The sequence below is a fragment of the Corvus hawaiiensis genome, chromosome 17 (genome assembly GCF_020740725.1).
Source record: "Corvus hawaiiensis isolate bCorHaw1 chromosome 17, bCorHaw1.pri.cur, whole genome shotgun sequence".
In the NCBI taxonomy this organism is placed as follows: domain Eukaryota; kingdom Metazoa; phylum Chordata; class Aves; order Passeriformes; family Corvidae; genus Corvus; species Corvus hawaiiensis.
The window spans coordinates 9,630,035-9,644,668 of NC_063229.1; the positions used below are offsets into that span (position 1 = coordinate 9,630,035).

The 14,634-nt window shown below is 42.0% G+C and overlaps 1 protein-coding gene across 7 annotated transcripts in view; it reads right to left on the reverse strand.

Annotated features, from left to right (window-relative positions):
- The window catches only part of ZBTB46 (zinc finger and BTB domain containing 46), a 53,314-nt gene that overhangs the window by 15,433 nt on the left and 23,247 nt on the right, over positions 1-14,634 (reverse strand). For 6 of the 7 annotated variants that reach the window (XM_048321584.1, XM_048321585.1, XM_048321580.1 and 3 more), the window contains 2 exons: positions 6,351-6,632; positions 288-460 (listed from right to left, as the gene is read on the reverse strand). In XM_048321584.1, the coding sequence (XP_048177541.1) occupies positions 288-460; positions 6,351-6,632 (455 nt within the window). The remainder of the gene's footprint in view (positions 1-287; positions 461-6,350; positions 6,633-14,634) is intronic. The other variant, XM_048321586.1, reaches the window with a different exon arrangement.

The window sequence follows — 14,634 nt, forward strand, 5'->3', positions numbered from 1 at the left end:
TGCAAATGAAGGGATTGACAATTAAAAGGGCATTTTTATTTTAAAAAACCCAGAGGTTTTTGAACAGAAGTTCTGTTGAGGTAAGGCAGAAAGACTAAAACTGGGACAGCACCAGTCCTGACCCTCAAGCAACTTCTAGTTTTAAAATAACCTGTATTTTTTTAAAAAAAGCTCACAGATTAAAGTATAAGGTGTTAGATCTTTCAAAATACTCCTAACTGGGGAGGATTTGATCAAACAGACACCTTTGTATTTCAAATTCTTTGCATTTCTGCCCCTGTTCTTACCTGGGTTGAGGAAGGCACCTCTCCTTTTATCCCGGTTTCTGGTGACATTTCACCAGAAGAGCAGATCCCGGGGGGGCTCTGAGTGGCAAGGTGTGCTGAAGGCAGCAGGGGAGATGGTGCTTCCACTTTGCCATCACTTTCACCCCTTGAACGATTCGAGTTGGTGCCAGGCCCTGGGGAACACAGGAAACGAATCTCACCCACGTGAACGAGCACCAGCTGGTGGCTTTAAAAACGGCCTCGCAAAGGCAGCGCCCCAGCACTCGCAGCTCATCTTCTGTCAGTGGGAGGGAATGCAGCAGGACAGGGATGCCAGGCTTTTGGTCTTTCTGGTTGATGGGTTGGTTTTTTTTTTTTTTAAAACCAGCCTCCCCACCCAAATGTCTGTGTGTACTGGAGTGACATCGCAGGGCTCGGTCACTACAGAGTCCGTCGGGAGAAAGAAACACAGTGCAGCACAAATATCCAGAGCAATCACATTTCTCTTGGAGAAGCACCATTCTGAACACAGACATTTCCATCTTTAAGAAGTGTACATGCAAACTTCATTCCACTAACTTTCTTGAAAGTTTATGTCACAGGTTCAGATCTCAAGATCTGTCCGTGGTGGTTTATTTAATATTGGACTGTCAGTCCGTGATCTCAAAGTGCTTTACAAAAGATGGGAAAAAGGATTCCTGTCACTCTATATTTAGCAAGGATGGAAGTTCAAATATTTGTACAAAACTGTTCAATTATACCTGACAGTCATTACAGTCTAAAAATCTCCCATAACTCAAGAGGAAAACATGCTGTGTCCGGCCCTCGCCTACACTCTAGCAACACCCAAATGGAAAACAATATTCCAGAAACTGCCCTGAGGATCAAAGACAAAGCTAAATACAAATAAAGACTGTGTCATCAATATCAGTGTACATTATAAATTATTATACAAACTTTAGCACATGCCTTGACTGAATATTGGAATGACATAGTGAGCAGGTTGTTCTTTTTGAAACGCAGGGAGGCAAAACCAGAAGCAAATATGGCATTAAATAAACAAATTCGTATTTAAAGCACTCTATGCTCTAAAGGCTTTTTCATTTCCAGCACAAAAGAGTCTGATGGCAACCTTCAGGGATATAAAAAACACTCTTTAATGCAGCTACAAATAACAAGTCACAGTTTACACTGTGTCCGAATACAATGCACTGTGATCTGCGTGACAACAAAGCACTCTGAGTGAAACCACACCAAGGTTTCGAAATGTGAACAATCCCAAACCTTACTTTTTTATCAGCTATCAAAGGAAAATCTGCTCTTGTACCACGAGCTGGATGTTTGATTTACTTTCCTCTGCTTTGATCGCAGATCGATATCTTTCCCAACTTAGTTAACTCTATTCAGCTGGGATAACAATGCTGCTCCAAGGTTTCCTTCAGGTGCTGCTCATCTGTTGCTGCTGTCATTTAAAAGTAGGACAACAAAATGCCAGAAATTCAAGATAGCCAAAACTCAGGAAAAAAAGGAATCTATCAGTATTTCCTGTTAGAAACTGTTACCAGTAATCCAGCTCTACAGGTCCATAGCAGAATTCCTGCCTAGACAGCCACACGTTCCTTTTTTTCCACCCCTGAACATCCCAAACTGATTCAAATTGCCCCAAAGGCATCTCTGGGTTACACTTCTTTGAACTAATGGTATTTTAGCACACAGTAAAGATAAACCAGTGGGGCCTGGCTTGATGAATTCTTTATTAGCACCTTCCCAGTGTTCCACAGGTTCCTAAAAACCTCTGCACTTCTTAAAGCAAAAATAAGGCTAATGAATGAGCAATGAAATAGAGCACAGGGAAGCAATAAACTATCATCCAAGGTGTACAAACACACAAAGATGTACAACACAACAAAGATGAGTTTTCAAACAATAATCAGTATTTATTTGGTTTCAACAACTGCAAGTAACACAAGAAGAGAGAAACCCACATCAATGACCCACACTTTGTACACAAGAACGCAGATTTATGTCCATTCTGACTCGTACTGTGAGAAACCTTTTTCCCTCCTAAACTTGTGCTAAAATGAATTTTAGTCAAAAGTATTTTAAATTCTAAATCAGGAATCAAAACCACTTTCTTTCAGTCAGCTCTGCACACAGAAAATGAAGCAGGGGTTTAGCAGTATTTTTGTGAATACAGAATTCTCATGACAGCTAGACAGTAAACTATTGTGGAAAAGAGAAAGGCAAAGTTATTACATCTAATTTAAAACTGCATCCATTCTCCTCTAAATCTTCTTTTATCATGTACAAAAATTCCACCAAACTGAATACCTTTAACTTCTTCCTGGGAAAGTTGACCACTGTGTAGAACGTATTCCTTAACATCCAGTGTAAGGATAAATTATTGGCTCCAATGAACCACTAACTAAAAATAATCTATTAGCTGGTTTGCCCAAAAGAAAAGGGCTCTGTGTACCATGTAATCACTTGGACTGGAAGCTTCATAGGAATTGCTTCTATAAACAGTTTCAGTTGCAACAGGGTAAACAGGAAAAGCCAAACTTAGCCATATAAAAAAGCCTTCAAATGTGCTATTCTGAAATGTGGAAGTCGCCCTTTAAGGGAGTTGGTCCCCCCCACGACCTGAAACTTTTCTTTTTTAATGAGAAAACAAGGATGTAAACCTAACAGCCTCATTTTCTAATGAATATTAAAATCCTTGTTCTCTTGATTATACTTGGCAAAACCAGCTCAAAACACTCGACTGAAGCCTTTGAGACTTCTGGATGTGTGATGTAACCGTGCAGAACAATGCTACCAAAGTTCAGGCTCATAAATGAAATAAGACACGTTATTAAACCAAGGAGCTCTGCAGAGCAGCTCTGCTGGAGTGGAAATCACACAAGCACCACCTGCTTTTAGAGACAAACCAGGAAAACACGGCAAGACCAGGAAAACTCTCAGGATGTCTTATCTGAAAGGCACCCCCAGCAACAACCCAGGCAGGTTCAGTAACCAACAGTTCCCCAGAGAACCTCGGTGTTACCCATGAGTAACTCACACATTTTTTTTCTGTAAAACCTGTGTGTTCCAGGTTTCTGACAAGCATATGAACAACGTCAATCTTGATCACACACCATGAACATCAAACTCTCAGAGCCCTTCAGCTGCAGGTTATCTGGCAACTGTGCTAACCAAATGGCAAGATATTTAAGTTTTTCCTTCTGATTTTAAATGAGTTTGAACTGATTAACTTCAGAAATTCACCATAGTGATACAACACCCCCCCACACACATTCTGGGCTTCATTTTCCACCAGCAGAATGTCAACTTCATACCTCATATGATCATATAATGAATTAGTTAAAAAGAACATGAGGTAAAAGGAAAACCTTGAGGTAGCCCCTAACTTCTAAAACAGGATGAATTATGTGGAACAGCAAGTGAAAACTTTTAATGTGTGCAGTAACTTGGAGAGTAATATCCCCTTTAGAAATGGCTCATCCAAATTTTAAACATGTTTAACATCCTCTTTGCATCTGTCCACCTCCAATAAGTCTTTTTTCCTCCAGAAAAAAAAAACCAAAACAAAACCTGAATACTGCTCCTTGAGGCAGTTATGTACTGCAGTGCTTTGTAAGAGAAGACAATCCAGTGATAGCAGCCAAGATTAAAAAACACTTCACTTCTTTAAGGTCAAGAGAGACTGATCACTTATAACCCCTGAAATTAGCGCATTTCTTTTCAAATCAAGACAGATGAAAACCGCTGGGTTTGGTTGTCTGGTTAAATTCAATCTTTTTCATTGTGCTCCTGCCTACCCCCTCCTCTTTTTTTTTTTTTTTGTAATATAACCCAGGACTTAAAATGACTCAACATCCTCAAATTGTTTTTGAAGAAAAATGTCAAAAACACCTACAAAGCCAGCACCAACCTAGACTGTGCTTTTACATCTCCACTATCTGCCTACCACTGTCATTTTAAACACCGAAAATTCTCATCAAGCTTGATGTCCTGTTGTATTCAGTAATGACCACTTAAAAGGGAATCGTATATCACAAGATCTTTTTCAAGTTATTAAAATAAACTGATACCTGTGAATCTGAATAAGATGAAAGAAAAATATGTCTCTTAACTCCTGGCTTCTATAAAAACCCTCTTACCAGGCCAATGCCACATCCCCAACTGCTATGAGAGCTACAGACCAAGCAGGAGGTCTTCTTTTTGACTTGGGCATTTCACTTTGCTTCCATAAAGATGAGATAATTGAAGCTCAGCTGAATGAAATCCAAGTACTAGTGAGAAGACTGGAAAATAAGGACCTCAAATACAGGCTGGACAGGACCTCCTGAGCCATGCCACCCCCTTAGTGAGCTATCAACCACCCCCTTTTCTAAATGTATCAAGCTTTATTTTAAATCCAGCTGGTCTCCTGCCTGCACCATGCCCATTCCCAAACTCCGCTTCTCAGCTGGTTGGGCAATCTCTAATTTTTAACCCGGATTTATGACTGCTTCATACACATTTATCTTTACATCAAGTGGTGCTTCAGTTTTAAAGCAAAACCTAAAAACCTCCAACGAGGAGAAGGATGATGGATAGAGGGCAGTGCCACCATTATTCCAATTTATCAAGACAGAAGATGAAACTGCTGATTTCACCCGTCAGGAGACACAGATCCGAGCCCGCGGTGCATCCATCACCCGCGGTGGCACATCGACCCAGGCTCCCACCCATCCTGGTGCCAGCTCAGGGCACTCTGCTCCCTGCACCCAAACCCTGCCACTGAACTGAGCCACATCTGTGCTGCTCCACTGCAACTAAGGGATTTTCAGCCCTGGAGGCCAATCTGAAATGTGATTTAACTGGAAATCCTTCGGGAAGTGAGTTACTGTGAAAGAAACCAGAACACTGCACCAGCCATTCCCCACAAATATTTAAGCTACAGAATAAGGTACAGAAACTTGAAGGTTTTTGGAGTTTTTTTAAAAACAATCCCACTGTTCAGACATGAGAAGTGAAAAGAGACACTAAGTCTGACACTGCATTGTGCAGTTAATTCCCTTTGTCACACAACTCCTGTGACCAGCTGGCCACTTGGAAGGGGCTTGGAGCAACCTGGTCTAGTGGTAAGTGTCCCTGCACATGGAAATGGGTTGGAACAGGATGATGTTCAAAGTCCCTTCCAACCCAAACCATTCTAGGACTCTATGATCCATTCTCTAATTCTATGACCATTAAAGTTCTCTGTCTTTTGCCATTGAAGAAGCTAAAAGAAAACAGAGTAATAGATATCCCTAAGTGAACTTTTCATTCTATTTACCTGATCAGTTTCCTCAGCATAGATGAAAAGGAACCTTTTCTTCTGGAAATTAACATGTGGTACTCAGAAAGCTGCTGCTTGCTCTAGTCTAGTTCACAAATGATATATCTTCTCAGAGTATTACTAAAACACAGCATAATAACATGTCTCTTTCTTTATGCACTAGACAATCAAGCTGCAATGAAGGAAACACGAAAATATGCTGAAAAATCAGCTGTCCACACCTAATGGTTCACATCAGCTGTCTCCAACAGACCACCAGAAGAAGAACATTCATTTCCAGGTGCAAGTATAACAAAATCAATAGCTGCTCATTACTTACAGCTCTAAAATTAAACTGCAAGAAGTAAAGATCATGCAATCTACAACACCCCAATTATTTCCACAGACGCAGGAGCAACATTCAAGCTGTTCAACATCAATCAAGTTTGGATTCAAAACCTTTCCCATAATGACTCAAATAGTTTGTATTTTGTTTGTAAGTACCATTGTGCAAACAAGCAAAACAAATTTGAGGACAAGCGCTACAGGCTGAATATTTTCTTCTATGACTTCAGCAGTTAACATTAAGGATGGGTCAATATCAGACAAAAGTTTCCAAATTTTATAGAAAGTGGGATTAAGCAGGATTTAAACCTGGATATAAACACATCACCAGCAACCAACGAGGCGGTGATGTGTATTTTCTTCTCGCTAAAGACTTCCCTTAAAGTGTCAGTAAACAAAAAAAAAAAAAATCCAAGAGAAGAACACCAACTTACGGGAGAGTGAGTGCGTGCCTTTGGGGAGGTACTCGAAGAGCAGCGAGCTGTCCTCGCCCAGCATGTCGGCTTTCAGCGACAGCAAACTGTTCTTACTCATCAGAGCCGCGCGCAGGTTGGCCACGGTGGCGGCCTGGAGCGCATCCTCCTTGTCCGGAGTCAGGGGCTGATGGATGTAGCTGGATTCCCCGCCCAGCAGCGCTTCCTCCACGTTGGCGTAGGGGTCCGGCCGCTCCACCCTGCTGTCAGAGCTGCTGGGCTCCGTCCCGGCCACATCAGCACCTGCAGGAGGGAAGATGCTGTCAGAGACACGGGAAAACTCCCGGCCCTGGGACCAGGACCATGCACCTGCCTCACTGTGCATCTGGGAAACAGAACCAGGAATGCAGCAACAATTATTTTGGCTTTGCTTTTCACGTGGCAGTGCTGCTTCTCATCCCCCTTTTCCTGCCTCACAGCTGGGGGTTCTGTTTTTCCAGCCTGTTCCCTCCTGCCTCACCAACTGGGCATCAGTTCAGTACCACACGCTATGAAGGCAGGGCTGAGGGAGGGGATGTATATTTTACCCACAACCTGGATAAAACTATTTATTTATCTTAAACAAAGAATTCAGGATGGTTTGCTAGTACTGAAATTACATTCAAAGGTTAAAGTTCTATTTTCTCCCTAATTTGACACTCTGGTAGTCCAAATTTTCACTCTTTCATTTCTTCCCCATGATGCAGGTTTTGAGAAATCCAGTAATAAGCAGCCTCTAAAAGCTGAGTATAAATCCCTTGGGGTCACCTACTCTAAAAAATACACAGTAACCAGTGGTTCCCAGCATATAGCACAGGGTGGGTTTTATACAGAAGTGATACAGTTAAAAAAAAAAAAAAAGATACCAATCAGCCACTTTACAACATGTAACTACAAAGAAACTGTATAAATATAAAACATATTAGTATAAATGTATCAATTACTGAACCCAAACAAAACCAAAAAAGCTATGATACGGTAAATTCCTTCCTGTGAAAACACAGTTTATTTTTGTATTTTTTGGGGAGGTCTAATTGAAGAGCCTCTTTTGTTTGAACTTTGACTCTCTTACCAGCTTAAATAATTTAAGTATTTTTATGTAAAGGAAAATGACTCTCAGACTCCTCTCTATTCTTCACATGAAACTACAAAAATTACACACAAAAAGGGCTGTTGGCCCATTTTTAAAGTGCATTAAACAAATTGCAATTACCTACTCCACGATCTGCAGCAGCAAACACAGCTGACACACTCAAAGCCCAGCTGAGCACCTGGCAAATGGAGCTGAAGCTTCCCAACAAACTTATGCCTTTGTGGCATTTCTCCTCTCAATGTAGAGGGAAAAAACCCATATCCAAAGAGAAGGCTCAGATAATGAGCTATCAGATGCAAAAAGAAGCTGTTTCGCAGATCCTGAATATTTTATTGCCTCCTAGTTTAAAAGACATTTAAATCTACTTAATGCAAGAGGGTACTATTAGAGCTCAAACCAGTGGTAGGATACGTACAAAATTAATACCTGCTGCTTTCACACATTCACCTTGCGCTCTTCAGGGCAAAGAATTCAGGTGTTGTCCACACATAGCAGTGCAATAAACTCACTCCTGAACAGAAGCTCAGGAGAGGGGAGGAGGCAGAGTGGGGACACTCCAGCACTCGGCTTCCGCAACTTCAAACCAGGGCAAGGCATTAACCTGCAGAGCCTTATTAAAAAATGCTAATGAGGACACTGGGACTGTGCCCACCTCCTGTAACCTGGAAAACAGCTGAAGGAAGATCATTATTTTTAACTCCATTTTACAGGTGGTGGCTGCCAGAGAAAGATGCGGGGACTCACTCAAGGTGTCCAGCTTGCGGAGCCAGGCAGCCGGTGAATTTCTCAGTCCCAGCTCAGAGCATATCAGATTCCAGAATATGTTCAGATTGGTTTTACTAAGCTGCACTGTTCTGCCAGTACATCCTACTGCTAGGCTGTCCCTTTAAAAAACAAACAGCCTCAAAGGAAACAATAAGGAAAAAGCAATCACAGGCAGAGTGTTCCCACACCCCGGAGATGTAGGGAAAGCCCAAGGCCGGGGGCTACAAACACAGGAGGAAGTTCATAAATGTGAACTACCAGAGATGTTCTCTGTTTAAAACAAACCATTTTCCCTCCTCCATCTGTGTTTTGCTTGTATTATTTCATATTATCAGTTTTATTAAATCTTAGCCAAGCAGAAGAATTCAAATACTTTGAATTTTTACGTATTTCGTCATCCCTCTGTCAGCAGCTCACAGGATATCCACTTTTCTAGATGATAATGAAGATTTTTTTAAAACCAGCCAGCATGCCTACATTAAAAAAAAATTAGAAGACAGTAAAAAACCAGCAGCTGTTACAAAAGGTGGTGAAGGAAGCAAATTAAACTTTAGCCCATTAAACTGGTAAGGTGACAGAGAGCTTCATCACATCAAAGCCACGATAACAGCCCTGTTCCACTGCCTACACGGGGAATCATAGCACGTAACTCAGGCCAGAAAGGGTGTCTGCCCACAAAAATGTGTTCCCAAATAACCAGGCAGGCAGGGAATCACCTTGTGCTTTCTGCCCTCCTTTCTCAGAGCCTGTTACAGCTGCTGATTGACAGTTGCCAGAATCGGCTGCTGCCCGCTGCACATAAACACTAATTGCTAAAACACACGCAGATTAATTGTAACCACAACAAGACATTAAATGTTCCTCAAAAGCCAAGATTAGAGACAGACAACGAAATAGATGCTTCAGAGCTCCCAGTATTTATAGCTGATGTAATCTAATCAAACACACATTATGGCAAAATAAATATCCACTTAGTCACATAAGTACTAAAATACTCTCAGCACACCAAAACCCAAAAAATGCACCAAGTTCCTCTCCACGGTGCCTCCAAAACCACTTCTCTTTTCTCTAGAATGCAGCTCCTTTTAACAAGATTTAGCCAAAGAATTATATGAATCGAAAGCATCCGTCACTTCCCAGTAATCCAAACTGTTTACTACAGCGCTTCAGCCCCACGTAAACCAGGCTTTAGTCAATGAGCTTCTATTCTGCAATTATTCACTGCCACGGGGCCCAGAGCTCCATCCCAGCCCTCCAGAGCTCGTTTTTCACCCTGCTGGGACAGCCCCTGGGACTTCAGGGCTCCACACGCAGGAAATCCCGAGCTAAACACGGGATTAATGCTGCTCGGAAAACTGAGCTCATTAGTCTCTTTAGCAAATCATTATTTTGCAGTTATTCTATTACACCAGCCTACTTTCCAAAACACAGAAGCTTTAGAAAAGCTTTCTTAAGTTTGTTGACTTGGATGAATATTTTATTGTTAGCTTTTACTGTCAAATAAAACACAGGGCCTATTTTTTGACCATTTTGGCAACAGTACTTCCATGCAATTCTGGAAACAATAGTAAAGTTCTTCCCTACACATGAAAGCATCACATAACAGGGGTACAAGGACTGTATCACAGAGGTCACCCGTCCCAGCTGAGCTCAAAACACACTTCATTCCCAGCCACACAAACCAGCCAGGCTTTAATAGATCCAAGAAGAGGAATAAACCTCACACCAGGACAACAGAAGCAGCACAATATTCCCAACACACCCAGAGTGGCTACTGTGTGAGCTCTGGAAGTCCTATAAACCAAGCTCCTGTCACAAACCCAGGAATGGGAAAACCAAGTTCCACTTGTCAAAGAAAATCAAGCACTACAGACATCTGGCAGCCCCTTGGAAAGGGCTATGGCACAAATCAAAGTAATGCAATGTACTAGAAGTATCCAAATGTTAATGTGATAATTTATTTTCAAAGATCTAGGAAGAAGCTGACAGTAAAAAGCATTAAACCTAGTCCAATGACTGAGCAAAACACACATGCCATCCCAGAAACAGCTAGGAAAAGCTCCATTTTAAAGACTCCATTTACTACCTTAATTAATTACTTTAATAAGCAAACCAATTCTTTTTCTTATATTTCTTCTCCCTGTTTCTATCATTTTTTCTCATTACATCTTAAACTCAGCTGTTACCAAAGTACTTCCTCAGCGTCTGCTTCTCTCACACCACTTATTTCTTGTTTGTACTGTGTTTTAACCTTCTCAGTAAACCCCCAGTGGGGTTTCCCAGACTCCCAATGCTATTATTCTCTTTCATTTTTTTTTTTTTTAATTATTTTTCCCCCTTTTCATCTTTTATTCCTGCTCTCTTACGTAGACAGTTGAACATCTAGAAATCAGTAGCTGGAGAACTAAACCCATGAGAAGAGAGAAAGGCGTGAATAAAAGCCATACAAGGTTGCATCGGCTGCTGGAAAACTCAAAGAAACAAGCTTTTTCCCCAAGAACTAAAGGCAATGTTTTGCCAGGTCGCTCTTTCTCAATATTGCCCTTTTCATTACAGTCTTGAGATAAGAGGGGATCCAAGAAATCTTTCATCCTCTCTTCAAAGCCCTGTTTAGTGTGGCAGGAGCACAAAGCAGGGATGTTTCTCCCTCGGTGTTCCGAGTCTCTGGGATGCCGGGGTTGTGTGACGGAGGTGACCTCCAGCAGTGAGGGGGGAGCCAGCCACAGGCACTGGAGTCCTTCAAAGGATGGCAACAGTACCTCACTTACCATTTACAGAGCTTTAAAACAGTTCCTGTGTGTTTCTCCATCAACCTGGCAAATTTCAGCAATCTCTGAGGAGCACTCCCAACCCCTCCTCAGCCCCCCTGGAATGCAGGGGTGTTTCATGAGCCATTCCTCCAGCACACCTTTCTGAACTGGAGGTCTCACTGATCAGCACCTGGAGTAAACTCTCTGCAAGTCCCACAACCTCCAAAGACGATGGCAATTCAAGTCACCTCCTGCCACAAAAAGCTCCTGACCCTTTCCTGTAGCTCACTCACTGCAGGACCCATTTTGGCAGAATTACTGTGGAAAGGTGAACAGAAGGAAAGACACTTTTGAGTACAGGAGTCTTGCTGTCAGCAAGGCAAGAACCAGGGAAAGTACAGTCTGGAAAGAGGAGCAGCTGGAATTACACCTGAAGTGGTGTCACCAGACAGGGGAGTGAGAAATCATCCTGACCTAGGGCAGCGTTACTGCTCTGTCACCTGGAGTCATCTCTAAGAATTGCAGAATAAATTACCTTGAAAGTAACTTCAGAGCTACTTTTAGATTTAGATTTCAGTGGCTTGTACAGCCCAGTTGTGAATACCAGCAGGGAAGACAGAGCAGAACTTCCCCAGGTGCTTCCTCCACCTTTTGACCACTTTGTGAGGAATCTCCTCCTTTCACCCCATCAGAATCTCCCTTCCTGTAATTCGTGTTCATTACCTCTCATCCTTTCTCAAGGCACATCTGACAAGGGTCTGGCCCTGGATAATCCACCCACCCCCCTTCTCTTCTTCAAGGTTTTAAACCAAGCTGTCTCAGCCTCTCCTCACACACATCATCTTGATGGCCTCAGCTGCGCTTGCTCAAGCTTGTCAAAGTCTTTCTTGGCCTGGAGATCCCCAAACTGGATCCTGTACTCCAAATGCTCTTCCTAAGGCAGGCAGCCAGCCTTCCCTGGCTGCCAGGGCACACAGGCTCCTCTTCAGCTCCTTACTCACCAGAAGACATTTTCTGCAAAGCTGCTTTCACTCTCCTTGGCTGCCAACCCAAACTGCTGCACAGGGTTATCCTGTCCCACATGCAGGACTTCACACTTGTCTTGGTGGAATTCCTGCTGTGCCTGGCACCGCTGCCTTCCAGCCAGTCATCCCTCCCAGCCTGGTGCCATCCAACAACTCACTTGAGGGTTCACAACATCCCACCACACGACTTGTTAATGAACAAAGTCAACAGCATCGGGCCTGGAAGCAGCCTGTGATGGATGCAGGCATCACACTTTCTGGGGCAGATGTTTTGGATCTCCTGCACACAGCTGGATAATTTTCAGTGTGATGGAAAATTTAGGGGTTTTTTTGTTGTTTACAACATGACAAGCAGAAAGGGAAGAGGTCTCAGCATCAGCAACTTCTCCCACCCCAAATTCCTGCACCCTCCTCCTGCTACCCCCTCAGTGGTACCAAGACCACACATATAGCTGTGATTGAACTTGAGACAGGAACTAATATGTTAAAAATAAACCGATTTATTTTAAAAAGTTATTTTTAAATACAGATCAGTTCCTCTCTCTGGTTCTCTACATGGTTGCACGGAGATTTTCACCGGAACAACTGCAGGAGAGCGTGGGGGTGCAATTAAATACCAAAGGAAAGTGGGAGCCACTTAAACTCAGCTTTTGTTTCAGGTACACTGCCAAATTGTGACCCAAAAAAACTTAGGTGAAATCAAAGATTTAATTTTCTAAGGTTCTTCTACTTATTTGGGTCAAGTATCTGCTTGACAGTAGATTTTATCTAGAATTCCAGGGATGATGTTTCTTGTGCAGGTTTAGGAAGGTTTGGCTTGATCTCCTTCTGTACAAAAGACAATTAATTTTTAAACTCTCAGGGAAAAAAAAGAAAAAATAGCTTTCATTTCATAGTGTGCTTTTTGATTGGGAATTAAAAAAAAAAAAAAAAAGAGCACACAGGCTGGCAGAAAAATGACAATGTTTTACCAGCTGCTAAAAATATCCTTGAAGTTTGTATTTCAGTTCCCTCCTCCTTTCTAACAGAAATCTTCCAAAAGTGTTTCACAACTCACTGTTTGTTAAGCAAACCCCAGCGTTCTCACCCACTGCAATATTTACACGGGGAAGTGATGCCATGAGTTATATCGGGTTTGATTTGCACTGTTTTACAAGCATAACAGCAGACATGTGGATACAATAAATGTGCACAGCATTCAGAATCAGCTCCAATTTCCTAGAGCAGGAAACAATCAAGCAAACATAGATATTTAACCACAACACATATGATCATTAAAAACTGCCTTTATGTTAAAGGCAGTAAGATATATTAAGTGAATCCTTATGGAATCAAAAACTTGGTCTCCTTGAGGCTGTGCTTTCCCACCCCTCTTCTTTCAGATTTGAGTCCCACTACAGCTTTTCCACCACGACTCAAAGCAGGGTGACCTGGCACTGTCAGGATTTGAGTTCTGAAAAACACAATCCTGCAGGAAAGTGCCGATTCCCAATGCTGCTTCTGTTTCTGGAGGGCTCAGGAGGAGCCCATGCCAACTGAGGCTTCAATATAATTTCCTAGCCTACAGCCATAGGATGTTCATTATCTGTGTTTCACCAACAGAAACATTCTCCTCACCAGCTCTAGAACACTATTGCTAAAATAAACCAGGCTTGTTCTACGCAAATATGACCTGGTTTTACGTTGCTATTCCTGCAGCGTATTCCAAAAGCTCAAGCGTATCCCCATCTTTGTCATCCTCCTCAAAACAGTAATCAGTGTACAAGTAACTGGAAAATTCCCTCCACTCTTCCAGGCACCTGGAAAAAAAATAATCAATTTTCATCTCTTTCCCATAATATTTGTTTTTCTACCATTGAATCAAGCTCTGCAGACACTTTTCTGTGGTCAGCAAAAGGAGCTCCTGGCCCAAACCCTGCTGCTTGTTGCTGCTCCCCCACCTCCTGTTAGTGACCTCAACTCAACCGTTCCTTGCGCTACAGAGCAAATCTGGCCAACTGCTGATCTTCCTAAAAAAGGATAAACAGAACCAATCCAAAAAAGAGAAGAATGGTTAAACTGGGTGAGTTAATTGTTTCTGAAACTCTTCTAAAATGGGATAATGAAGTATCTTTGCAGGAGCAAGAATGACTGGGCAGTGCAGAAATACCTGAAGCCACTCTTGTTTCTCCAAAATATGCAGAGAATTGTGCAGTAAAGTGATAGTCACTTTAAAATCACTTTAAAAGTACTATATCACTTTAAAAGTACTATAATATTAACCTCTTTTTCCAAGTCTCCTAATTCAGGCAGTAAAAGGAGTGACACTATTCCCTGCTGCTCCTTGGGACAGAGGCAGACACAAACATGAAGGGACAGAAATAAAATGTTTTCCTTTGGAAACAAGTGCCTTGAAAAAAAAAAAAAAAAGATAGAATGAAAAATAAATCAAAAACCAGTACAAAGAAGGTTGGGTTTGATTCCCAGGCACTGCATCTGAAGAATTAATTCCTACTATGTTTTAATGCAACAGCAGCACTGCAAGTAGGGAAATTAAAGTCCTGGACAGGGCTGATTGCAAAGTAGGACTAGAATTTATGTTAAAATACTAAAACCTTCTTGATTTCTCACTTGTAATTTCAAAGTAAAGAATC